Raw genomic sequence first — 27,825 nt, forward strand, 5'->3', positions numbered from 1 at the left:
CAGGGCTTCTTTTCAGACACTCATTTTCCCTCATTGTTCAGGAATTCTTCTTCTGCTACAAGAGACGGATACTCCCTCGCTTGTCCTCCGTTTAAGAATTTTTTTTTTTCTGCGAAGTATTGTCACAATAATTCCCACCTAAGATTCTTTAAGGCACGGAAGTCAAAATCCTCCGACTTCCCCCAAAGTACGCTGATCACGGTAGCTTTTTCCACACCGACAGCCTTTTTCGTGTATTTGAAACATAAATGCCTTATACATCATATGCCTTGTTATTTCTTGGGAGAGACTCAGTCTGATGCTTATCAGCTACTCTAATCATACCGAGATACTGATGAGTAGGAATTAAGGCAGAATGGATTCTAGAGATTTCCAAGCCAATCTTTAATCAACCAATCAATCAATGTTACCGACTCATGCAGTCCTCTTTAAGTCATAACGGGGAGTGGGACGGAAAGTAAAACCACATGTCAACAAAAGTACTGTGTAGTAGGGCTTCAGGAAACGGGGACAGAGGGCGGGACTTCCGGTTTCGTGACCCGCCCCTCCCCAAAGACCTTCAGTCCTGAGGGAAAGCAAACACACTATTCCTGAATCCCTGGCATCTGCTAACAGCATGACCTGGGTCTAGACAACAGATCCAAGGTTGTTTTGGGGGAATGGGATGCTCCCCTTTGCCCCTGGTCCTCTCTTAGCTATTCTCCCGGCATCAGGAGGGTCTGTTACAATTTACTGCAAGGGAAAGCAAGCGAAAGAGAGGGTCTGCAGACACTGAAGAGACAGAAGGCAAATTATCCTCCATCAAACCCAGCCTTTTTAATGTGATAACAAAGTCGACTTATCTTTTTCCTCTTTTTTTTTTCATTAAACTGGAAATAGCCCCCAGAGAACTTGTTAATTCAAAAAAAAAATCTTAAGATTTAATCTCAAATCCGAGAATTATATCTTATCCTAAAGAGAGGAGGGAGCCTTTCTATCTGTGAAGTGCTGTTAATTTAATATTGCTTTCATTTTATTAAGCGTCTGCTAGGGACAGAGCACTGACATCATAATAAAGAATACGAACCAGTGAGCAGGAGCTGAGGAATCATTTAGTACACGGCTTGCATAACTTGGTCTTCCCCAAGCTGATCAATCGCCTCACCGAGGACACAGTCTGTGCAAACTGACAACTAGGTGACAACCTAAACCTTCATATGACTATGTCAGGGGAATGCCATCCTACTGTAAGCTGGACTTTGAAGGACAGGTAATATTAAATATGATGGGTAATCTTGGTTGCTCTGCAGGCTGTGAGGCACATCGGTGAAGAATTTTCCTGATTAGATTATCCGAAGTGGGGGGACCTACGCTAACTGTGGGTGGCGTCTTCCTTGGATTTTAAAAGAAAAGAAAAAGGCTTTTTCTTTGCCCTGTTTGCTTGCTCTTACCTGCAAGTTCATCTGCTCTGCTGCTGCTACTGCTGCTGTTACATTCCTTCCCTAATGTTAGAAGCCAGCTTCTTTGGACTTACAATGTAGACAGAAGACCAGTGGCTCTCCAGGTGTTCAGTGAGAGACTGGAACTGCTGAGGTACCCAAGTTCATGAGCTGAGCACCGGCTGGGTTCTCAGCCCCTCCAGTGTGAAGACAGTGATTGCTGGACCAAATTTTGTGAGAGTCGGTCTATATGACCCTTTAATACATGTTTATCCTATTGGTTTATAGAACCATGACCAATACAACAAGATCTGAGCTAGGATAAATATCCTGATTCAGAGGGGGGAAACATATCCAGATGCACGTGGAAGAGAAGCCATGGAGTTTAACAACCTGGGTTTGAATCATGGCCATTTCAGAGGCTGAGGAGCCTTCTGGAAAATGGGGGTGGCCACATGACCTCATGAAGTGCCACGAGGTCTAGACTAGTGCTCAGCTTGTACGAAAGAACACATTCTCTGTTCCTGGGAGAGGATGAGAAGTGAGGTTGGTAGGGGAAGACAGTATCTACATCTACAGTAGAAAATATGTCATTTATAGCGGTACGGCTAGGGTTTCTGATTTGCAAATACTTTCCAGTTTCATTCGATCAACAAGCATTATTATACTTTGCTTGAGAATGCATGTACTTACCATTAGGCATGCTATTTCTAGGACAGTTTAGAAACTTGAAGGCTTGAAGAACTACACAATGGCGTAATTATATAAATGGAACTGCAAGATGGGAATGTTTTTACGTTTCTCCCTCCCTCCCTCCTTCCCTCCCTCTCTCCCTCCCTTCTTCCCTCTTTTCCTCCCTCCCTCTCTCTCCCAATGACCACCTTCCCCTTCCCTTCTCCCTGTTTCTCTGTATCAGAGAAACAGAATTCAAGATTACTAGAGAGAACTCTCCATAGTTAGAGATGAGTCTGGTAGACACCAGCCACCAGCTGAGAACGTGTGGAGTGATTCGTGACAGATTCACACAGATGGGTCAATCTGAAGTCTCAGGGAGTGTATCCCTACTAAATGTGAGGGTTGGTTTAAACCTGGACACCTGGATCCCACAGTGACACACACACCACCCGCTGCCGAAGACGGTTATAGCTAAACGAGATCTGCTAATGGTTCGGGCAGGCTAAAGGTGAAATGAGATCACCGAGGAATATTAAAGTGTGGAGAACAGGAAAGCAGGAGATGGAGCAGGGAATTCGGCCCTAACAGCCCAGATCTGATACAGAGAGGGTTAGACAGGAACGCTTAATAAACCACCATTATTCATAATTCCATATAGTTACTTCCTGGTGTCCCTAATCATCACAGCTAATAACCCTTAAGCCTGAAGGTCTGTTTTTCTCAAACCCATTTGGTGTAATAAAATACTAGGAGGAAATGCCAACTTTGACTTTTTCCTATGTGAACTCTTATATCCTAAGGGGCACCCCATTCCTGTGACGTGATCTTTTAACACTACACACCCAACAAAGCAAAATTAGAACACAAGGTTAAGTGAAAAAAGGGTAAAACTGTCTCTGTTCTGAAAGTGTTTTGCTTCTTATTTCGACAGATATGTTGATTTATTCAATGGCACTTTTAGACACTTGACGGTATTTCTCCTGTGAGGAGCCTCTGCCCAGCACCCTATGTTGGCATAGTGAATTAGCACTGGGATAGAGCTTAGGGGACAGTGGGGTTAGTCTCTCTCCAACACCTAGGATGGGTGACTTTGCCTGTGTTATTTGTACTGAACTTCCAACCCAGCCCACAAGGTTGATACTTTGAGACAAGAAGCTAAGGCTCAGGGAAATAGCGTGCACCCCAGGGAAACAATGGCATCATGCCTTGAGTTTCCAAACCCACGTCTTTCATATCATCCCCGGAAATCATGCTTTCTATTAAGCCAAAAATTACTGTTTTAAATGGTCATTTAAATCTATGCACCCATTTCATGTAAGATGCTCTACCTCATTCAAACACACCAGAGAATGCACAGAGATGACAGGGTATGGGGCATAAGGTTATACCCCATCGATTTCTTTTTGGAGACAAAAATCTCATTGTGCACCCCCAGCTGGTCTAGAACTCACAGAGAACTGCCTGCCTCTGTCCTGAGTGCTGGGATTAAAGGTGTGATCTATCTATTTTTGTTTTGAATAATATGTTTTATAAGTATAGTTTTTGAGAAAAAAAGCCATATAACATTCTTGGCTGTGATCTGTCATAAATTGCTAATAAGTTTGCATTCTGACTGACTTCCCTATAAAGTATGTATGTATGTATGTATGTATGCATGCATATATGCTGGGGAATGAACCTATGGCTTTGCACATAGTGGGCCTTTCTGTGCTCCACCACTGAGGTATATAACCCAGGTCTCATTTTGCTGTTACTTTTGAGACTTTTTGTGTAAGTTGCCCCGGCAATTCTATGCAGCCTAGGCACACGCCTTATTCTGGGGATCTTCTGGCCCTGGCTTCCAGAGCAGCTGGGGTCACTGGCACACAGCTTCAGCCTGGGCTGAGGCAACTTTTACGATCCTGAAGACAGCAGCTGCCTTCCCCCTCCGCTGCCGCCCTTTCCCTCCCAGTACAATCTGCTGTGTACACACTCTATTAAACGTGGCTGTGGCTCACATTTGGTCTCAGATGTCCAGGTAATGCATCCCTAACCCTGCTGTTGGACTTTACAGCTACTTACAATGACCTCTTCTGTTGCTTTTGAAGCGTGTGCAGGCAGTTCTACTTTGTGGTGATAGTCCCCATCTGAGGCTGATGGAAGGAAATGTTAGCCGTTTTAGGAGGACACCTGTGCTTTGGGAGCAGGCAAGTATAGACTGGCATCAGTCCACATGTTGTTTTCCCTAATACTTCATCTTTGCCCAAGTACATTGGCTTCGAGAACCGCAATTTTTAAGTTCTGGCTTCTTGGGGGTAAGATGTCACTGTGTCCAAGTAACTTAATATGTTGGTCTTTCTGACTTCTTGCTTTCTCTATTTGTTGTTTTTTAAGGGGTTAAATCCTTTTTCACTGAAATAATGAGAGCCCACTGTCACTCAAGTTAGTGTACCAACTAACTCAATCAGGGTCCACAGTTCCTGTAATGGATGACTGTTTTCAGGAAGAGGGTTCTTGTCCTTGTAAACAGAACCAAAAATGAAATAAAACAAAATAAAAAACTCCCAAGGTTGACCAGATGTGCTTCACTGAGCAGTAGCCAATGTGATGATGTTTTGGTATCCAAAATGAGAACAGCCAGTCATGTCAAAATGATAATGGCCAGTCATGTCAAAATGATACAGTCTTTGAAGCCAGGTGCTCTTGTTGAAGCCTTTTAGACCTGGGGTTTTCCGGTCATGACCCCGGGCTACTATGAAATGCATTTTGGTGTTTGTCCTAATTTCCTGGGACACAAGTCTTAAGACCCTGAGAATCTCCGCAGTGACAGTGTTTTTGTATGCTACTTGAGTCCACTTGGAGTTTAGTGAAGCCCATAGTTGGCTTCAAGGATGGGGCTAAACTAACTCAGGGTTAGAGTTCACTTTCCAGTCTCAACGTATAACCACCAGGGTTGAGCTATATCACCCATGGCCATGTTTTAATTGGTTGTGTCTAAGTTATGAGACCTTCATAATAACCCCAAATGAAGGGTTCAGAGAGCTTCAGGACAGCAGAGCATCCAGAGACTCTAAGAGGTGACTGGGTCTGTTCCCTCCCCTGGGCCTACGAATCTCTCCATTGTGTCCTGTGATGGCCTTTGCAATAGGGCTAGCGAATGTGTTTTCCTGAGTCCTGCAAGTCAGGCTAGCAAATGAGACCAACCAAGGGAGGGGACACGGGACCCCTGATGTGTGGATGGCTGGACAGATGACAGACAGACTGCGTTGGGTTTGTGATCGTCATCGGGACTGGACTCTGCCGAGACCAGCTTCTCACTCCTCGAAGACAGAGGTGGGTACAGAACTCCTCTTGTGTCCTTTGCACAACTACTCGCAAAGGGGAGGAATTCTCACATCTTGGCAGTCACGCACTTCCTTCTGTGTTTATTGCTCTGCCGTGAGCACACCATTCAGACTAATCAGCAAGGAAAGGGGTCACCATTAGAGAATCGACTTATAGAACTTCAACAAGCTTCCTGTGTATAATCTCCTACCGCGGTATGCCTCACATCCCTCACACGGCGCGCACTCCGTTATACTACTCATAAAGCTTCCCTATGTTGAACAGAGACAAACTTCAAGTATTTTGTTTCGTCTTTGCTCAAGACACGATAAACCCAAGGGAAGTCTTGCTGGCTCTCTCTTCTAGGTTCCTCCGTCAAGGGTAAAGTGAGATTCGAAATGGAGTGCTAAGGGCTACTGGCACTTTCTGACATTAGATACATCAACAAGGGAGGGTGCTAATTCTCAGTCACTGTCCAAGAATGCTTTTTGGCTTCAGACTGACACACAGAAAAGGCAATAAATATAAAACACAAGCAGTGTTTTCTCTGCCTAATTGCCAAGCTTATGGTAAAGGTTCATCTCCACACAGAGCAGGAATTCAGAACAAACGCTATGACAAAAATCTAGATTTAACTATTTGAACTGGAAAACACATCAGTTTTTTTTTTCTGAGAGAGTAAAGTTGATTTTACTGAATACTAGCTCTGTCAGTTAAATTACAGAGTAGATATTCCCCGTGAATTAAATGAGCTAATGAAATGGATATGTTTAAAGCACATAATGAGATAAAAGCATTCAAGAATATTATACTAGCAAAGGTGAATTAAAGTGGACAAGAGTTCACTTTTTCACTGCATCGTAAGTATACTATACACAACTGTGGTCGGGCAAAAGAAGTGCAGACGCAATTAAGACTGTTTTGCTGAGCCCCGGTAAAGCCTTTGTTGGGGTGATAGGCAGTATTAAAAAAGAATTGATTCTTAAAAGTGGGTAACAACTCTTTTATCATTCGCTTTCAGTGAGACTAAGTCATATGTAATGGAATTCCAGTCAGCATATTATAACAACATCAACAACAACAACAGCTGCGGCAATAAAACAATTCCAAAAAAAATCTAACAGCTCAATGCTATGAGTTCTCCCTACCCCACATTCTTATCCCTTGATTTTTGTAGCAAGACCAAGTACTTGCATTTCTATAAGAAAGAAAAATAGAATCAATTCAGAATTTTGCTTCATTCTTTGCTGTTTGCATGAATATGATAACTACTCAAAACAGTCCTGTCCTTTAACTCCGTTACTCCCCATAACCATTCCTTTTTTTTTTGTTAATCACTCAGTTAGCATATTTATAAAGTAACTAGGGCATATTTAGCTGAATGTGTCCAAGTAATAACTGGAACTACAAACTCACATAGAGAAAAAGATTGAAAACAGAACTTAACACATGATATTCAGAAATTAAGTGTAAGTGAAATGTGTATAGTTTTTTCCTAAAATGGGTTATAAGTACAATATAATTCGAAGGTTTTTGTCTTTCTGGATTCTTCCATGAAACAAAAGTCTTGTGTCTAAGTGCCTGCTACCTTCTATTGGCTTCAGGTTATTTTGCTATTTATTTTTTATTAAAACCCTAAGATGCAGCTTTTCTATCAGGGAAAGGTAGCACAATCCTCCTGATAAAAATCAGTGGTGTGGAGCTAGAAGCACATCGCTGATGTTTTTGCATAAGTGTGGCCACTTAGATCAATGTTTTTGCCTAAGCTGCTCCTTTGAATATCAGGGTGAGCTTCAGGTTTATAAAGGGCCTTTGAAAACACATCCTGTTGCTTTTCAAGTCATGGTACCTCTTTAATCTGTCCAAGTCAAGTATGTTAGTACTTCTGGTAGTGTTTTTCAAATGTTCTTTTAAAATTGTAAACATCCCGGGGAAGTCAGCAAATGACGGGTACTATTTGATACACTTGTAAATACTTCCACAGAGCCCTTCTCTGGAGCTCTTGGGTTTTTTTTAGAGAAAAGCTTGGACACAGAACTCTTTTATCTCATCCTGAATTCCAGAGAACTCTGGCTTCAGAGGAAATAAAAGGAAGGCTAGTCTTAGGGCTCTGTTGTTCCCCTCTCTAAGATCATGAATCAACCCTAGAGCATGAACTTAGGAAATACAAGGTTGTGTGCACAGGCAATACAAGGTTGTGTGCACAGGCAATACAGGGTTGTGTGCACAGGAAATACAAGGTTGTTTCTAAGAGGAAAAGAAGGGAAAATGGAGGACATGCAATGTTACCTTGGAGTTACACAGACCCAAACCTCATGGGTTACAAATCAAACCAGTGAGAGCCTCCACAGTGAGACTGAGGTGTCCCACGTGTTCAAAGACAACAGGGCACCATCTTGAAGAGTCTCTTAATATGTTCAGTTGTGCCTGAATGAGGGAGTTACTGGCTGTCTTTTTAACTGCTAGCTGTGAGTTCTTTTATCAGCAGTCATAGTGTTGTAAAATACAGTTGTCAGTGTGGGCAAACTGAAACAGACCATGTACACAAAGGTATTATTTCTTGCCATATAGGTTTTCCAGCAGCTATGCAAACAACACCAGAATGGTACATTTAAAGACAGTCTTTAAAAAGTACTTTGATATCTGAAGAACATCCCATCAGTAAGTTTACCAATCCGGACAAATCCAAGTATTTAAAACCATGTTGGTAATTATGGAGTTCGGTATGCCATTGAAAACTATTTTATGATATTGAAAAATCATTTGAAGTTATGAAACAGTACACACATCCTCACACGTATCACAAATCTGCCTTCTATAAAGGATGTGAGAAAACTTGACTATAGTTATTAAAGTTAAAAAAAAAGGTGGAAAAGAAAAATTCAAATGTCAAAGTCTAACTTCAACTAAGAAGGGAAAATAATATCTATTCCGTGTCTCACAGAGGCACTAATAATTAAAATGATAGGACAAAAGGGGGGCATCTATATGTAGTCAATAGCCCACACTTCAGTCCCGTGTCCTAACGTGCAGTCTAGACTTTGAAGATCTGTGAGAGAGCATGCCTATTTATACAGGACCCCATGTCATGGCTTAACATGTGGATACCCAGTATCACATTACCAGCCATATAGAATAAAACAGCTGCTTTGCACTACTTTAATGAAGAAAATCGATACAGCTTGTAATTCAGGAATATTATACATCACAACAACACTAATACTATAAACGATATTGAATAAAGCTCAATGCTGCTGTAGCTCTGTTAGTCTCATTTGGTCAATGCACAGGCAGTCAGGAATCTGCTGTAAACTCCAGTTCTCTGAAGCTTTCTCATGCATGAGGAAACCGATACACAACCGGACACTCACATACATTTTAAGCGCATCTGTAATTTAAGCAGGAGAGTCACACACATGCATATTTACACACACAGGCTTCCGGTTCCTACTCACACAAGAGGAGAGGCTTGTGTTTGCTTGTTGGTATTTTTATCGGAGGAGGCCCATGCCATGCATACAAAGGACTGTGGTGATTTATCACTGCCAACCTGCTCGGGGTGAGATTCTCCTGTGAGAGACACTCCTGGCATATCTGTGGAGGATGTTTCCAGGGAGGAGTACTACAGGGAAGATCCACCCTCAAAGTGGGGAGACTGGATGGGCTCAAAGGAGCCAATGGAGAAAACAGGAAGTCCAATGGCAAATCCTGTATGTAAGCAGACATCACGTGGATCTTCCCACCCCAACCGTGTCTACATCAGATATGACGGAGGGTAACTCACGCACTGACCAGCATTTATGGCTTTGTACTTAGTCCTGGATTTTCTCTGATTTGCTTACGCAAGGTTTCAGTGCTCATCTCATTGACTCTGACACAGATTCTGAGAAAAAGTGGAGGCCTGTGTGGGTCACCTCCTTTCCATATCACAATGTTCGAATTCAGTGTGATTCTTTGCTTGATTTCTGTCTTGTCTAACAACCTAGGGGCTTTGGGAACAAGTATCTGTGACAGTCTTTAGTGTCTCCTCTCTCCCCTAAGCTGCTATTTACCTCAGCGCCATATAATAGATGCTCAAACAAACAAAAAAAAATCTAAAATAAACAAGGACTATGCATTCAAAGGAAAAATAAGAATAAGATTCTTTTCATAAATCCAATCCTCTAAGTAACCAAAAATATAAAAAATTACGGAATTTCTATTACAGTTTAAGAAGATAAGATTGATGCTAATTTCAGGATCTATGCTTTCAAAGAATTTTGCTGTAAAATTACAAATACATAATTGGATTAAAGAAAATACTGTAAACCAGTGATTAGTGACATGGGTCACAGATTAATTTCCTATACCGTTATCAGATTCAAAGCAAACTAGCACTCCATAAAGAAAGGAGAAGTCAGATAAAGCAATTTGCTCAAAGGCCAGCAAGTGACAGAACACATTTCAATTACTTTACCTCACTGAATTTGCACTGCATATACTTTGGACAAAATACTGTCCTGGCTCTTTAAATATTTCACATACCATTTTCATTTATTCATTCAACATATATGACTTGTAGAGGAATTTGGCCAGTCACTAGGGAATAGAGCTATGCTAGGCCAATGCCTTAGCTAATACCTTGTGAGACGAGCAGGAGAGTAATAATCTTTGCCTTATACTTTAGCAAACAAGGCATAGTAATAGTAAACGTGTTTATATTTTTCAACAATGTAGTGTTCGTGACACATCATTTATAGTACTTCTCAAAACTATTTTATCAGAAACATTTTATGAATTACTTCTAGTTCACAAGAAAATGTAGACATCATGAAACTAGAGAAATTGTCCCACGCAATGCAGATATTAATCATCAAATGCTGCATAGGAAGCTTGCAACACTGGGGTTGGCTGCAGAAAGCATAGACTTTATTTCTCTGCTGTATCTCTGTTGTATGGAGTACGGGGAGTAGCCAGATTGCAGAGAAACTTTTAAATCATCTAAAGGCATGTGGACAGAACCTAGATGATTGAAGGGGGTCACATGACTGACTGCAATCTGTGTCTGAGGAATTGATGGGCAAGAGTAGCGCTACCATAAACAGGTGGCCACTGTCATCTGGGTGGAAAGCGATAGAATTCTCGAGCTGGGGAGCTAGAGTTGTTGGGGCTTGCTGTTGGGTTCAATAGGAGACGTAAGAAAATAGGATTTACATCGGATCCATGCTATACTTCTCAAGCAAGTAACTAGGTGTTATTTCCTGTTAAAGAAATCCTCGAAGAGACACACTTGGAAAGAAGATGTGACAATTGTGATTTCCAACGATGGCCACAGTCTCCAGCTCACACACTCTTAGACTCCCTGGTACTGGCTGGTTCTGTGTGTCAACCTGACACACACTGGAGTTATCACAGAGAAAGGAGCCTCCCTTGAGGAAATGTCTCCATGAGATCCAGCTGTAAGACATATTCTCAATTAGTGATCAAGTGGGGAGGGCCCATTGTGTGTGGTGCCATCCCTGGGCTTATAGTCTTGGATTCTATAAGAGAGCAGGCTGAGCAAGCCAGGGGAAGCAGGCCAGTAAAAAACATCCCTCCATGGCCTCTGCATCAGCTCCTGCTTCCGGACCTGCTTGGGTTCCAGTCCTGACTTGCTTTGGTGATGAACAGCAATATGGAAGTATAAGCTGAATGAACCCTTTCCTCTCCAACTTGCTTCTTGGTCATGATGTTTGTGTAGGAATAGAAACCCTGACTCAGATACCCTGTACACATAATCAAGAAGGTAAGCTTTCTGAAATGTCTCCATTCACTGGCAAGAGAAGCTCCCTTGAAGAGGGGTGGTAGAGGACTTTGGTAGAGTGCAGGTGAGTGACCTAGCGAAGTGGCAGGCGTTGGTTCTGGCTGGCTAGGCTTCTATTAGCAGGCATGGTTCCCTTCCTTTTGAGTGGGCTCTAAGTCCATTAAGACAACCGTTGGTTGCTGCTATGACATGAGAGCTATTAGTGCACCTGTAGAACATCTGGCCATGCTTGTCAGTGCTATGGTTCATAAGCATCACATCTGGACAGGTCATTGCTTCCCTCCTTTGGCAGTTTGCATGGTTCTTTTTGGTAGAATGGAAACCGGATGAGCAGACAGAGGCGTTTAAGTTAGCTACAGCTCCAATAACCAGAGACCTTTGTCCCAAGCATTCGGTGACTCCAATAACAGGGAATTAGGTACCTTCAAACCCTGAGAGAAAGCCAAGGGTGAAAGGAATAGCCTGCAATCTTTTCAGGAATCACTTGGATTACACTGATCAAAGACTCAAATGGAGGTTACTCTTTCTTGATACTAGGGGTTTGTTAGATGGTTTATGGCTGTTTTGGGGAGCATTGTCAGTCTGAATGGTATGACTTCATTTACTACATACATACACAGATAGAGTATATGTCTATACATACACTTATAAGTATTATACAGGGAAACAGCAACTGTACACAGAGCAATTGGACTGTGGTGGAGCACCGCCCCAGCAGGTATACCTGCAGTACACCTTCTGTACCTAATTCTCAGGAGACATCTCAGAGGAGGGCGCGTGAGTGCCAGGGCACCTCCAGGAGTCTGTGTCCTCTGAAAATGACTCCATAAACAAGGAACAACAGCAATAGCGACAGACATAACTGACATGAAAGGGAAGAAATGTCGCGGGGTCGTAGCCCTAGACAGAGGACTTTGGGCAACTCGTAATCGAAGTGAGAGAGGAAGAATTAGCTTTTTTTGGGAAGAGACATCTAACTGCTTATCTCATACAAACTGGCCAGTCTTGAAATCATATACACAAACAACAAATGGACAAATGGACTTACTGGGATATATATATATATATATATATATATATATATATACACACACACACACATATGTAATATGCATATATACACATGCAACAATAACAAAACAACAGTAATAACAACAACAACAACAACAATAATAATAATAAGGCTATCAGTTTGAGAGGGAGCAGGGGAAACATGAGAGGGACTGGAGGGAAGGGACATGCAAGGGACTGGAAGGAGGAAAGGGAAGGAGAAAACGATGTAATTATAGTTTAATTAAGATATATTAAAAAACAACACTTATGAAAAAGAAACCAAATTAAAATATCTAAGTTTCTTAACAACAAAAAAAAAAGAGAGAGAGAGAAAGAGAAGGGAGCCTTAATTCTTGCTTATCTTAAAGAAAAAAATTAAGTTTAAAACAAAGTTCAGAGTTTCCTTTAAAACAAAGGGAAGCTTATCTGTCCTCATTGTGAAGTCAGGCGACTTCAGTTGAAATGTTCTTGTGATGGTGAGGATTGGACCAGGGTCTCATGTATGCTGGGCTAGCATCTGCCACTTAGTCAGACATGGTACTTGATTTCCTGATGTGTGAGAGAATGTCTGGTGCTAAGTCCCAGAAAGCCCTGAGCTTCTGTGTGGGTCAATGGGAATGAGTTCTCTCGGGATATTCTTCCTTAGAGCCAGCTACTGCATTCTGAGAAACCCAAACCACACGGGAGGACTACGTTCCGATGTTCTTTCCTACAGCCACAGCATAGCTGAGCATATGTAAATGTCTAACATCAGCCGCTAGCCAGTCGAGTGAGCAGTCTTGGACTTCCAGCTTAATGGAGCCTTCAGGCAGCCTCAGACATCTGGAGGCAATTGTACGCGAAATCCTAGCCAAAAATATACGAACAGCCTAGGCAACGGACAGAATCGCAAGGGATGAAAAATGCCTTCTCTAAACCGGCGAACTCTGGGATAGTTTCCTATGCAGCAGGAGGAAGCCAAAGCAGTTGATGTGCTCAGTTTTTGACACTTGGAATTTGGGAGGCCGAGAAGACACTCCGGTGGAAAAAAAATGTTTCAGAGAAATACCGATCGGTTTTATATAGTTGATGTCCGGAGCTGAGGCATGCAGCATGGGTTGTACTTACTGATGGAGTCGAAGTTACACAGAAGGTAGCTAATGACAAGAACAGACAGGATCAAGTGTGATTATATATTACGACAGACCAGGGTCCTGAGAAATCCTGTGTTTAGTGACCAGGTGAAAGGGGATGCTCTGGATAAACAAACAGACATTGCTAGTGAGAATGGCTCAAAAGCCTAGTCATTGTGTAGACAGGCCATAGAGGTGAATATTTCAAGTAAGACTTTTAAAAATAAGGGGAGAAATCAAAGACGAAAAAAGGGACATAGTCACTGGTGCAATTGGCGGCAGCTGGATGACGCGCAAATCTTGAGTTGCAGTGGGCGTGGTTTTGACATCGGCCAGCCATGTCAAAGAACAGTGCAAAATGAGACTGTCATACACACAGACAAAAGGTACAGTGTGGACTTGGAGAGTCTACACAATATGTCCCGGAAACTGCCTTTAAGGGAAGAGGAGAATGGTTGGCTGGAGATGAAGGAGAAGGAAGAAGGGTTTAATTTTTCATGAAATATAAGAAACAATGGAATGTTACTATGCTGGCTGGACCGTATCAGCATACTAGGGAGAATTTTAAAAAAGATTTATTTTTGTCATTATTTTCATATTACACATATGCCTGTGAGTCTGGCCCTCAGACGCCAGAGGCATCGAATCCCCTGCAGCTAGAGTTGTGAGCTGCCCGACATGGGTGCTAGGAATAGAACTTGGGACTCCTGAAAGAGCAATACAGGCTCTGAACCCCTGCGTCATCTCTCCAGCTCCGTAGTGGAGAGATTTTTAGAGATACAGAGTAGAATTAAGAATGTTAGAGAACAAATGCCCTTGAATGTTGGGAAAATGGTAGAAGGAAAGATTCACAAGTCAGGTGGTTTCTATTGATTATCAGATTACCAGGGTCTAGAATCAACTCAGAGGCAGATCTCTGAGAGTGTCTGCAATTGAGTTTCTAGACCGGGTTAGCTGAGGTGGGAGTAATTCCATTAAATATGGGGTCCGCCATGCCGTGGGCTGAGTCCTGGGTTGAATAAAAATGGAGGAAGTAAGCCAAGCATTCATTTCTGTCTGTGATGGATGGATGTCTGGATGGATGCGATGTGATCAGCTGCCTCTGGTTCCTCACACCACACCCTTGTCACCATGATGGGCTGTCCCGTCAAACTAAGAGACAACACTCCCCCTTCTTTAAGTTGCCTTTGTTTGGTATTTGGTTCCAACAATGAAAAATGTCACTTATATACGTGTGGACAGAGACTTGCTTGCAGGAAACCCAGAGTATGTATGCCCTCCGGAGGTTTCTATTTTTCTGTTTAATAGATTGCAAGGTGGGGTTTGGGGCAGAATCCGGGTCTTTTGAAATCACTGTTGGGAAATACAGAGGCTAGAACACTGCCAGGAAGACACAGCGTGGGGATCCAGGCTGCTGAGGCTGGCAAGCCAAGTAGTAAGTGTTATTAGTCCCTCTTTTCATGTGAAGAAATCAAGGCTCGGAAGGTTAACTAACTGGTTATAAAGTAAGCACAGGATGGGGCTCACATCTGAGCCTAGTCCTGTGTAATTCTTTCCAGTACATTAAGCTAAATGAGTCTGTTGGTCCGGGGAGTGATTTTAGTTTCTAGAAGGAAGCCATTTGAGATCCAAACTCTAATCTTGCCTGCTTATCCTCTTTGTCCGTTCCTAGTAGTGTTGTGAGAGAAGCCACCCTTCTGCTATATCATCCCGACTGTTTTCGGTCAAGGAAAAGTGTTAGGAATTACGAGCAATGGACAGCAGTGCCACACGGACTCTCCTCTCAGACCTCATCACCTCTGAGGAGCTTCGGTGCAGGACTGAGGGCAAGCAGAAGGCTATGGAGCCTTTAGCACTACGACTGTTTCCTGACCGGGACTTATGAGAGACGAGGGAAACAGGACCACAGCAGGGAAGAGTATGGCATCTCAAAACTGGGAAGCAGTTTCCTCATTGTGCTTAGCACAGTTAGTTTTAGCAAAGTTTGTGCCAGATTTTAAGGCTTTCTCTAAGGTTGTGGTCTCAGAGAAGTTTTGAAGAGATTATGTGATCTGCTTGTCTGGACGGTTCACAGATCTAAGGTAGTAGTGGGTGACGGGTCATGGACATTGCAAATTTATCATACAGGTCATTTTCTTTCTCTTTCTCTCTCTCCTTCCTTCCTTCCTTCTTTCCTTTTTTTTTATTATAAGAAGTAGATTATAGCCTCCTCCATTTGTGCAAAGTCTCCCCCCAGCCCACCGAAGAACTAAATACCAACAAGACTCTCTACTTGAAAAAACAGACAGAATTATATCTTTACAACATGGGGATTTGGGTCTTTCTCTGGGGAAGAGTAAAGCAGACAAAGTGAATTGTATGCATCACATTTCCCATTAGTCTGTGCTGAGACACTGCCTCTTCTTCTCCAGGCCTGAAATTTCCATAAATCCTGTGGTTTTGTTGCTAAGCTGGTGGACAGTTCTCTGGTGTTTGCAAGTGAATCAGGAAAGGGAGGTCTGTGACCATCTGCTTTGGGAAAAATTTCTTTATCCGAGGATGAAAAAGCTACTGTGGATAAACTTGTACAGTTACTTCAGAGTCACACATTAACAATCTGTCAGGCAAGAGGAGCAGTTTTTGAAACTTTAGCTCTCCATAAACTATGACATTATTTTCTTATTAGCATTTATTCGGGGGAGATATAATGAAACAGAATAGAAAGTATTGGAATCGGTTTGGTGAACACGTATCCCTCTCTGCTATTACAGTCAACAGACTTAGTAACTATTCAGAGATCTCTCAGGGAGCTATACTACATAGAAACTGTATTCCTATGGTGTGCTTAGAATGTTCTGGAGCTGAGAGGATCTCATTCTAGGGTTCTTCTAAATTTCCTTGCAGATCTGAACGATGAGTCGCTTTGCCCAGTGTACCAAAGTAAATAGGTGGAGGAACTTGGGCTTGAACACCTGCTTATGTGCACTGAGAGACGCTCACGTGAGCTAGTATTCCCTGGAAAAGGATGCTAGCAGCCACGACTGAGCCTCCTGTGAGCCAGCATCTTTGCACCCACAGCTTTCTCAGTATCCCACATTTTGAATTCAGTGATGCTAATTAGCTACAATGTTTCCATTTTAATGACAACAGGTTTGGAGGCTATTAATAAACAAAATGTCCACAATACACATGGAATTCTTTAGCATTATGATTGGTCATTTGTAAAAAAGAATCCCTGGTGTAACTAGTAAGTTCTATTTGACTGACTTTGCGCTAATCATCTACTTGAAAAGACAGCCTCAATTTCCATCAACACCAATAGATCTTAATTCCTGTGTAGTTTCCTGATCTGTTTACACATGGTGGCAATGTATGAAAATATAGAGCAGTCATGCTAATGAAAGCATTACTTCTATGAAACGTGCTACTTGCAGTTAAGAAATATTCCTTCTCTGCCATGATCCCACTCTAGAGCTATTCCCTGTGGTGACACCGCAGAGACCAGATTATAGTTCTTTGTATGAAAGGTTCTATATGGGGGGATATTTACTAGTATTGTGAAAAATCTAAGGTCAAAATTTTGTAGTCTAAGAGAGAAGAGATAGGCTGTAGACAGGGAGTTGGCTCTCTGGCTTCCTCATGCTGTAGCCCTTTAATACCTCATGTTGTGGTGACCCCAACCATAAAGTTGCTACTTTATGGTGTTTCTGTTGCTACTTCATACCTGTAACTATGCGACTGCTAGGAATTGTAAATGCTGATATGCAGACAAGCCTAGGCAGCTACTGTGAAAGAGTCCCTCGATCTCCACAGGGGACAGGGACCCACAGGATGAGAACCCCTGTCAGAGAGTAGCTTAGCTAAGGCAAAGGATGAAAGAAACAACTGAGAGCACGTTCAAATCCTCAGTCCACCAGTAAAGGAGAGCATCAAAAAGAGATGTTGGCTTTGCTCTCTCCTTGCAAAGAACTGAGGCGGGCGTGCGCATGCGCGAGATGCAAATCACCAGTGGGCGAGCATAGCTCACAGACCCCTGGGAGGCAGCAGAGGAAGAAGAGCAAAGGAGAGCCCGTAGAGCAAACGATTCATCGCTCGACGGAAGACAACGCTGTCCCGGACGCTGCTTTGAGAAATAACTTATCAGCATGTTCTTCAAAATAGCAGAGGAGACCGCTGCTGACATCTACGCCTGTGTACCCACAAATAACCGGAAACCACACCCAACACAGAGGGATGGATGTACAGGTCCGTTTTGAGGGGGTTTATAGTAGAAATATTAAATACAGAGTTCTCTATCCACATACGTTCTGTTTTTATTCAGAGACAAATGATTGGAAAGTCTCTATTACCTCAAAGTGCAAACTCCAAAAGGTTTGGAGGAAGGCAACTGGGGGGAAAAGGTCAATAAGTTATAGTCCTTTAATGTGGCTTATATTTAAAAGCTGTTCTAATAAGATTAGTAGGCTATCCCCACTCCATGTGCAAGTCCAATTAAGAAAACGTAATATACCCAAGGTACCACGAGTGATACCATTCTGAACTACATTCAAGTCATCTCCCGAAAACAAAACTCGGAACGTGCTCGTAAATGGTGAATGGCAGAAGAGATAAACTGTCAGCCGCCGAAGGCAGACAAGTGTGTTAGTCCTGCAATAAACGTGTTGAACCTTCAAGTTTTCAAGTAAATTAATAAAAACATTTATAAGCAGATGATATCAACCACCTCCAAATCTTTCTTCTTTCTCACATAAGCTGAAGGCACGATTGGTTAAAGTCAAGTTTTTGGAGAGTGACAAAGGAAAAAAAAAAAAAAAAAAAAAAAACAGGACAAAACAAAACCACAGGCTCCAAGCCTCTTTCTCTTACCATTGTCGCCAGAAGGTAACGATACAGTGTTTGTTGGCATGGTGTCGGAATTCACTTTTCCATTCTCGAATGTGTCATTTTCCGTCTGCTGTAAGTGCCAGTTGAGGCCAAATAGATGCATTGCTGGGGGTAAAGCATACAAGTTGTTTAAAGGTCTGCTGTTCAAAGGCGAGTGCTTCGCATGTTCATAACAAGACTCATATGTAAAGTTCACATTTCCATCTTCTGAAATAGCAGGAATAATTGCGCAATACAAACTATACACAGAATCCCTCAAGCACATGCGACCCACAGAGCAGTGCCCTGCGCAGGGACAGCACTTCAATGGTGATAGAGCGTTACTCAGCTAATTGGCACCAGGAAGGACTTAAGCACGAGACACTAGTGACTCTGGCTTGTCTGTGCTCCACATGCTAAGAAAGCTGTAGAATCGTCTGCAGCAGCATTTGCCAATGTTTCTTGAACACAGGTTGGTCAAAGATTTATCACGCTGTTACAATTGCGCCATGCTCTCTAAAACCATGATTTCCCCCCCATTGTATTGTGCTAAGAAGCAAAAACCTGAATGGATGGAACTGGATAGATGGCATATGGGACGATCAGTTTAGGGTAGACTTAGATGTGTAAGACATACAATAATCTCCCTCTCCCTCCCTCCCTCCTTCTCTCCCTCCCTCCCTCTTCCCTCTCTCCCTCTCTCCCTCCTTCCCCCTCTTCCTCTCTCTCCTTTCCTCTCTCCCCCTCTCTCCCTCTCCCTATTTCCTCCACCTCTCTCCCTCCCTCCCTCCCTTCTCTTCCTCCCCATTTCCTCCACCTCTCTCCCTCCCTCCTTCCCCCTCTCTCCCTTCCCGTATTTCTTCCTCCCCTCTCTCTATAGACCACATAGTCCTTGAACTCACAGAGATCCACCTGCCTCTGCCTTCCACGTGCTGGAATTACAGGTGTGTGCTACACTTGAAATTGAGAAGAATCAATTTTGAATTTATAGTGTGTGATTCAATCTAACAGCATATACCTATCAAATAATTCATGTGAATTTTTGAAGTGGGAATGGTGATAAATTGTGAGTATACAAATTCAATATGAATTTTAATATATTATTTTTTATTAATTTGTGTAAAATATTTAGAGGACTGTGTCAATAGTATTTTAGCCACTAATAATGACGAGACATTGACTACCTCCAGTACATGGCGATAGTTTAGAAATGATTTCCTCAGGAAGGCTGCAGAGTCACAGAGAAACTCAATGACCACCGTGTTAGTGTATTATGAAAGAAAATTTTGTTCTGATATTTTGTTCATTATACACATTGGAATTGACAAGTGACTGGAAAAAGACTGGTGTTTCCAGAAAGCACCTTAAGGGTTCTCTGACAGAGAACTGTTATTACATATCCAATTAGTGTTGTTAAAAACAAAACAAAAGAAACAATCAAAACCAAAAAACACCAGGGCAAAGAGCACTGTCTGTGGATGTATGTAGACTTTGGTTCAATCCTTAGTCTAGTATTTAAACTTTGAAAAATTAATGATCCTTATTATGTTTACTTGAAGATGAGGCATGCCTAGCTTATTTAATTAATGTGTACATTCTTGACAGAGTATAAGAATTAGAGTTGGCATTCAGCATTTCTTCCCTCTATAAGTATTTTATTTATGTACTCTAGAGTTCAGACTATGGGCACATTTGGTATTGCCTAACTAGACCATGGTACCATTCAATAAGCATCCTGTTCAACTATGCAATGCTGACAACTCACTGAAAAGCCACCTCATCATTCAAGATGGTGGAAACGGACATCTGGGAGAAGGTTATCCAGACTGTGTGGATGTCTTTAAGTTTAAAGGGTTTTTAATTTTAAAATTACTTGTATGTATTTTGTGTATGCACACACATGGGGTGTCCCTAGACTCCAGAGGACACTGGATCTTTTGGAACTGGAGTTACAGGCTACATGTGCTGTGTGACGTGGGTTTGGGTTAAGTTTAGGACTCATCATACCTTGTACATGTCAATAATTGTCTGTTAGATCAATGAACTAAAGTGAGCAATACTTCCAGCTTCTGAAAATTCAAAATCTAAGAAAATACTTTCATAGGTAAGATGGTAGTTTTTGAAACAGTAAATATAAAGTAAAATTTAGATGAATAAATATGAAATATATACATGTTATTAGTTAATAAATGACTCCTTCAGTATAATATATGAAAAGCAGCTGACTGAACGTCTATTATTATTCTATGTGATGGATCTTTTAAAAATGTGAATAATTTCAGGAAGTTGTTTTTTTTAATAGCTTCTGCCATAAGTATACAATGTTAGTAAGAAATATAATAAATATAGAGTGATGTCTATCCTGTGTATCTGTCATAAATGCATCAACACTCCTTGTTTAAAGTTTGGTATTCCAGAGAATCTGTTTAAACTCTGATTTTCACGGATTAAGATATAGGCTTTAGAATTCTTGAATTTCTAAGTCGTCCTCTTACAAGGGGGTATATCTTCATATGTCATTTTGCATTAAATTACATAGTGTGTGAGCAGCAAAATGTCAGGAGCTTTCTAAACATTTATCGCTTCACACGCTCTTCCAGGTTTTACATACTTCAGCAATTTCTGGAGAAAATAATGGGAGCTGGTTCTGCAGACGGCAAAGGGTTGACAGATGTACTCTACCACAGCAACGATAGATACAGACCAGCTCTGGCTTCGAATGGTTTCCCTTCTGAGTTTCAATTTTACAAAGGTACAAAGCCTACACACCTCCAGCAGACAACAGAGCTTGGGTTTGGTTTTTTTTTCTTGATCCAGCAATATGGAGTGAGTTACTTTTTCACAACATTTGGCAGGGTCATTGGGCTGCTATGAGATTGGCATTACAAATCCCAACTCAGGAACATACTCTTCAGGATTTTTGTCACTAAGCTGGAGCAGGACGTTTGGTAGGAAACACATACTGAATGTGTCTTTGTTGTCTGATGTTTTTAAATGTCCAGTTGGGTTTATTGGGATAAAAACCATTACCTGTATTCCATAAGGGCCAAATTTCCACGAGAAATAATTTATTGTTATTGTCATGTTTTAACATTACATTCTCTTGAATGATAGATTTGAACATATTATTGACTTTGGTAGACTTCGATGGGTAGAGATAATCTATGAGATTGTACATTAGGAGAGCTATTTTGTTTGCTAGATGGGTAACAGCTTTATTTTACACACACACACACACACACACACACACACACACACACACAGAGAGAGAGAGAGAGAGAGAGAGAGAGAGAGAGAGAGATCACATGTGCATGCACACTTGCACACGATCATTACATCAATATCAATAAGATAGGATTCACCCACTTAAGATTCTAAACTAAGAGCACCATAGCCAATGTCACATCTGGCTTACTATCTCCCTGAAAACAGAAGGCAAAGGGTGGTTTGGCCTTAGGCTGTTATCTACTTTAAAACTGCCATTGTTTGGAGTGAGTGCTGGTGCTTGTATATCCCTCAAGTTACACATGTATCCATATGTAGGGGTTAATGGGAGGGAAGAGAGGGGCAGGCAACAAACTCAGGCAAAACCATCCCACAAATTACTAAACAGTGGTGTAATAAAACGGCATGGATAGGTTGGCAGACAAACAGAGGGAACATTAGCCTAATTAAACACATCTGCAAATAAAGACGAGCGGGCTCAACTCTTCAATCCTAAGCTGGAAAACAGATTTGAACCCATGAGAAAGTATTTCTCACATTCTTCACGGTCACCATGAGCTTGCTCTTTCTAAATCTTTCCGTCAGAGCCTAGGGGACAACCAGAATAAAGGTGCACACAGTGTGGCTGCAGAACAGGATGGAAGTGACTCTGTCATGGGGAAGACCATGAGATAAGTAGTGCAAATCCCTGGTGTCAGGAAACAATATGATCAAGCAATTTCATGTACCGTGTTAGTGACTGTGGTCAGCCCTCAGCCTCCCAGACTGCTCTGTAGTTGGAAACTATGATTTGTCTTGGCAAAGGGTGGGGGAAACCTACTCCCTGTGTGAACTTCTGGTAAGACTGTAAAAGGTTACAACTTCTGGAAAACAGTATAGGAACTCTTCAGAAAAAAAAAAAAATTAAAACACGGTGACTGTCTGATCCAGCTCTTGTTACACCTTAAAGGTTGTGAAATTTGAAGTGGAGATCAACTCCACTCATTGCGCCCTGCTCACTGGGCAGCCCTGCCTAGGGCAACACTAGTCGTAAGGATGGAAGTGATACCATGTCCTCTACAGGGATGGGCACGTGAACGAAGAAGTGTGAGTATATGCATCTTGAAGATTATTCAGATGTAAGAGAACACTCTTGCTGATGCCAAGACTCGCTTGCTTGCAGGAGACTGGTATGGCTGTCCACTGTGAGGTTCTGCCAGCACCTGATCAATACAGATGCACATACTCACAGACAACTATCAGACAGAGCCAGGGGACCCCAATAGAAGAGCTAGGGGAAGGACTGAAAGAGATTAAGGGGATTGCAACCTCATAGGAAGAACAATACCAACTCACTGGACTGCCACCCCCCCTCCCCCAAGATCTCCCAGGGACTAAACCACCAACCAAAGAGTACACATGGAGGGACCCATGGCTCTAGCTGGGTATGTAGTAGAGAATGGCCTTATCTGGCGTAAATGGAGGGGAGGTGTTTGGTCCTGTGGAGGCTCGATGTCCCGGCATAGGAGGATGCTAGCGCAGTGAGGCAGGAGTGGCTGAGTGGGTGAAGGAGCACCCTCAGAGAGGCAAAGGGGGTGGGGGATGGGATGAGGGGTTGTGGAGGGGTAACCAGGAAGGGGGGATATCATTTGAAATGTAAATGACTAATATGATTAATAAAAAGGAGACATATCATATGGACAGAATCCCGCTGTACACAGTTCTGCTTGAAATGTGAAGACCCGTGTCAGGAATAGACTAATTGCAAAAAGGGGAATATGGCTCCCCTCACACCCCACCCGAAAACTTCACATTCATAGCAAAGGACAGCAGAATGCTGGCTAACAGGGACTTATAATGAAGGTAGAAATGGGGCGCTAGTTAATGGGCACTGCATTTTGAAGCAGTGTGGGAGACTGATCCCATAACCATGCCAACACAAGTTAGCATGTCCACACTGGCCAATTAACTGCGACGCTGGGACGTTTAGAGCATGCCACGTTTGTTTACTTATTTTTGCTTCTATCTGTTGTGCTCGTGTGTGTGTGTGTGTGTGTGTGTGTGTGTGTGTGTGTGTGTGCTTGTTCGCATGTGTGGGGTGCACATGTCCGTGTGCACGCGGAAGCTTGAAATTGGCATCCGGGTCTTCTCCGATCCCTCTCCACCTTTTGCACTGAGGCAGGCGTTCTCAGTCGAACCCAGAGCGTGCTGATCAGGTAGTCCGGCGAGCCAGCCAGGTTGTCCTGAGGCTCTCTGCTCTCTGCCTCCGAGGTGTGAGGGCTCACAGTGACATCCACACCTGTCCAGCTTTCAGGCAGACTCTTAGGATCTGAACTCTGGTCCTCATGTTTATGTTGTAAGCCATCTCTTTAGCCCCAGGGGCTGGATATAATAAAACCCCTTTCAGTGGTTATGAGATCTCTTGCATTGCCTCATCAAAAGTAGGCTCTCTTGAGACTCACCCTCTGTACACATCAGTGGTATGTATAAACATCAGCCACACAGCCTCACCGTCGTAGCCTGGACACCTGCTTTTATTTTCTAGCACTTTTATATTCTATTACTTCTCAGGTTCCCTCAAAAATTCCTGTGTGAGTGTTACGATAGGCTATTGTGCAGTAGAATCTCTCTTCTCTGGTCCCCTTAAAGCCTTGTAACTGTTTCCAACCATAAAACGTGGCCATAATCAACTCGCATTACTTCCCAGACTAAGCTTCCCTAAGAGTGGCCTATGTAATTTGCTCCTATCCATGCAGGGATCATAGACACAATACTGAATAGCGCTATTTGCACGGGTTCTGGACTGTACACTACACATATATTTAAGCAAAAGTAAGCCAGTGTGTGAGTCAACTGTAGTAGGACACCAAATAACCCCTGTCTCTTGGTATTCATGCAAGCCCGTTTGCGTGTCCCTCCCCCTCTGAGCGCAGGCTTGATTTAGCAACTTGCTTGCTTATAATCGGAAGCATAAGGCAGGCCGCGTGGAATGTCTTTTCTCATCTGAGGCTCTCAGAGACTTTAGCTTCTATTTTCGTTGTCCAGATCTCTCTCCTTTGCACCGCTCGCCATAGGGAAAAGCAGCTGTCACATGCCGTCTCAGGCAGTCCCGTGGAGAAGGGCCCACGTGGTGAGATCGGACCCTCACAAGGTCCGTGAGTGAGCTGGAGGCTCACTCCTTTAGTACAGAGTACTAAAGTAGTACTTTAGTACGCTTTCCAATGTGATGTCAACCGCAGCCTACAGTCTGACTGTAATCTGGAGGGGCCTGAGGTGGGGCCACACGGCTATCCTGAAACCAGACTTGAGATAGATGTACGTTGTTTGGAACTGTGTAATTTGGAGGTCATTTGCTCCCTCTTGGCATATTCAATTGTTCCTCTCAAGTACTCCAAAAGGGTGAACATGCACCAGGCCTGGCCTTGATCTCTCTTTCATTTTCATTGTGTTTATACCTTTAATTTGTAACTCCATGTGGACGTACATGTGTGACTTTGGGATTGGCATTGCTAATTAAAAAAAAATATCTACCTAAACTGCTTTACTTCTAAGTTCGTTTTACATCTGGCATCCCTAGAAAACCTCGTCATTATTTGGCTTCCTGGGTTGCCCTTCCTCTCCACCATATCAGTTCAGGTGCGGCGGTAGGTCCACACAAGCCAAGGTTGAGTCACAGCTCTGTTAATTAGCTGGGTTCCGAGTTATTATGTCTGAATTTCTCAGTTTTCTTGCCCATGGAACAGAGATTATGACTATTTTATATATTTATCATAAAATCAAATAAAGATGGCCACAAAGGCCAGAGAGTTGGGGCACTGCTGAATAAACGTTAGCTGTCAGTACTCGGATATCAGAACGCAAACCCTGGGCTGGGAGATGGCTCAGCTGTTAAAATGCTTGCCACACAAGCCTGATGCTCTGCGTCTGGATCCCCGCATAAACAATCTGCAACCTCGGTGCTGTGATGTGGAGACAAAGGGTCCCCAAGCGTTTGCTGGTCTACCAGCCAGCCTAGCAGAATCAGTGGCTCCTTGGTCTGTGTGTGGGCCTCAGTTCTCGGGGAACTATTCCACTGCAGAATCACAGGCCCCTTAGAATGAATGACCAAAAAAAAAAAAAAAAAAAATAAGGTGTAGAGCGACCAAGGCTACTCTTCATTGACCTGGTAACAGTCAGAAGGAGCACCTATTGTACCCCCTTTCTCCAGGCAGAAGACCATAGATATTGTTTTTTCAGATTAGTGGTTCTCAACCTGTGAGTCACAATCCCTTTTGGAGGCTGTCAAACAACTCTTTCATAGCGGTCACCTAAGACCATCAGAAAATATATACATTTACATCACAATTCATAACCGTAGCAAAATTACAGTTATGAACTAGCAACAAAAAGAGTTTTATGGTTGGGATTACCACAACGTAAGGATTTGTATCGAAGGGCTATAGCATTTGGAAAGGTGAGGACCATTGACTTAGATGATTCCCCTGCAATACAATTTTAAGTTAAGTTGTAGCATCTACCATTTTCCCATCACAAGACGGTGATTAATGTTCAAGGGAGTGATAAAGTTATGATAATATCAACGCTCGGAGTGGCTTCTATGTTGTTTAAGGCAAGGATGACCACCGAAACCCATGCTACGGTCGAGCAGCCTGCTCCAAACTGTATCTTTACAAAAATGATTGGTTATTGTTTTTATGATTATTATCATGTGTGCACACACACATCCTTCATGGCACATGTGTGGAGATCGATTGGAGGACAACTTTGTAAAGTTGGTTCTCTTTTTCCACCTTCACATGAGTTCCAGGAATTCAACAGAAGTTTCCCGGCTGGAGCCGCAAGCACCTTTACCTGCTGAACCATCTCGCCAGCCCTAGAATGTCTCTTTTTAGGCTGGCTATTGTATTCTTGGACTGTAACCGATTTTTATGATGGTGAATATGAAAATATTTCTTACGTAGTTGAAAAACATTATCTCTAATCTCTTAGGTTTTTTCCCCCTGGTAGGTTTTTCTAGTACAAGTTAAAGAGGGGGAAAAAAAACAAACCCTCAGGAATTGAAATAATTTTGAGACAGTGTGCTAGTTAAGATGCATCAGTAAACTTTTATGAAGGGATTTTTCTTTTAGATCTGAAGACTATTCCAGTGAGAGAAATCATAGCATGCATTCTCTCGATTTTTTCAAGGTGGATGGAAATTAAGAAACCCAAGGCTTCATCCTTAACTCCTTATAAAAGGGGGGAAATTCTAGTGTTTTTGCCAGTGTAAGTTCATTTGACACTTAGCAACAAGCTTGTGGAACACTTGAAACCCAAAATGTGTAATTAAATAAAATTATATACCACCAAGTAGCAAATTCAGTGCCATTTTTAGATTCCCGTTGAGAGGAAAGGTGCCAAATTTGATCTTGTCTCTGGGGACCATGCCACTGAAGTTGTTACCACAGCTACTATTATTTCAACTGGCTGTCTGAGTCCTCGGATCCTGCCAAGTGTGGCTGCGAAGAACGGCTGGTGACAGCTGGTGACAGAGTCCAGCAGTTTGCCAGAACCTTGGAGCAAATGACAGGGGATGTTGTGAAGGGAGCACAGAGGCAGGCGTCCCTTGCCATCAGCAACCTGAAGCCTGAGGTGTACACTCTGAGGTCCTGGCAACGCAGAGCAAGGCTCTTAGCAGGCCTGCTATTATGGCCTAAACGCTGTTTAAGATTGCAGGAGCAAGGGGGCCATTGCGCAAAGACGAGAGGCCCAAGATAACTCAAGAACTGAGGTCTGGCGAGAAAAACTGACTTCAAAAATGTCACGCTGAATATCTGCGATTCGGTCTTCCCCAGTCTCCCAAATCTTGAATGTTCACCCAAGCGAGCAAAGATCTAGTTTCCCTATCTTGTCCCTTCATTTCTCATCCATCACGGAATGTCTTCCCTCAATCTTTGGGAGGAAGACTCATTACAGATCCCTTAATAGAAGCTGTGGGGAAAATAAAATCCAGAGCTGATCTTTTATACTTAAAGGGATTGTTGCAATATAGATCGCCCAAGATATCTTGCGGGGCCTTTGGTTTATATTAAAAGGCACCCGAGTCTTAGCCTCCAGTCTGGTTCCATCCATCTGATACATCCCACCTGGTTCCTTGGCTTCTCTGAGGCCTACATCTCATTTAGATGAAAATCTACAATGTCTGGCTGAGATGATTGGTCTCTAAGAACACTTCTAGATTTACCTTCTATGATGTGTCAATATATTTAGGAACCTTTGAGGTTCCTAAAATAAACATAAACATTCCCAGCTGGGCGGTGGTGGCGCACGCCTGTAATCCCAGCACTAGGGAGGCAGAGGCAGGTGGATTTCTGAGCTGGAGGCCAGCCTGGTCTATAGAGTGAGTTCCAGGACAGCCAAGGCTACCCTGTCTCAGGGGTGGGGGTGGGGGGTAGGG

The 27,825-nt window shown here is 42.7% G+C and overlaps 1 protein-coding gene across 1 annotated transcript in view; it reads right to left on the reverse strand.

Moving 5' to 3' along the window:
* Positions 1-27,825, reverse strand: part of Tenm3 (teneurin transmembrane protein 3) — a 614,692-nt gene that overhangs the window by 122,739 nt on the left and 464,128 nt on the right. Inside the window, exon 8 of the mRNA XM_052162320.1 lies at positions 18,189-18,311. Coding sequence (XP_052018280.1) covers positions 18,189-18,311 — 123 coding nt within the window. The remainder of the gene's footprint in view (positions 1-18,188; positions 18,312-27,825) is intronic.

The sequence above is a fragment of the Apodemus sylvaticus genome, chromosome 18 (genome assembly GCF_947179515.1).
Source record: "Apodemus sylvaticus chromosome 18, mApoSyl1.1, whole genome shotgun sequence".
Classification (NCBI taxonomy): domain Eukaryota; kingdom Metazoa; phylum Chordata; class Mammalia; order Rodentia; family Muridae; genus Apodemus; species Apodemus sylvaticus.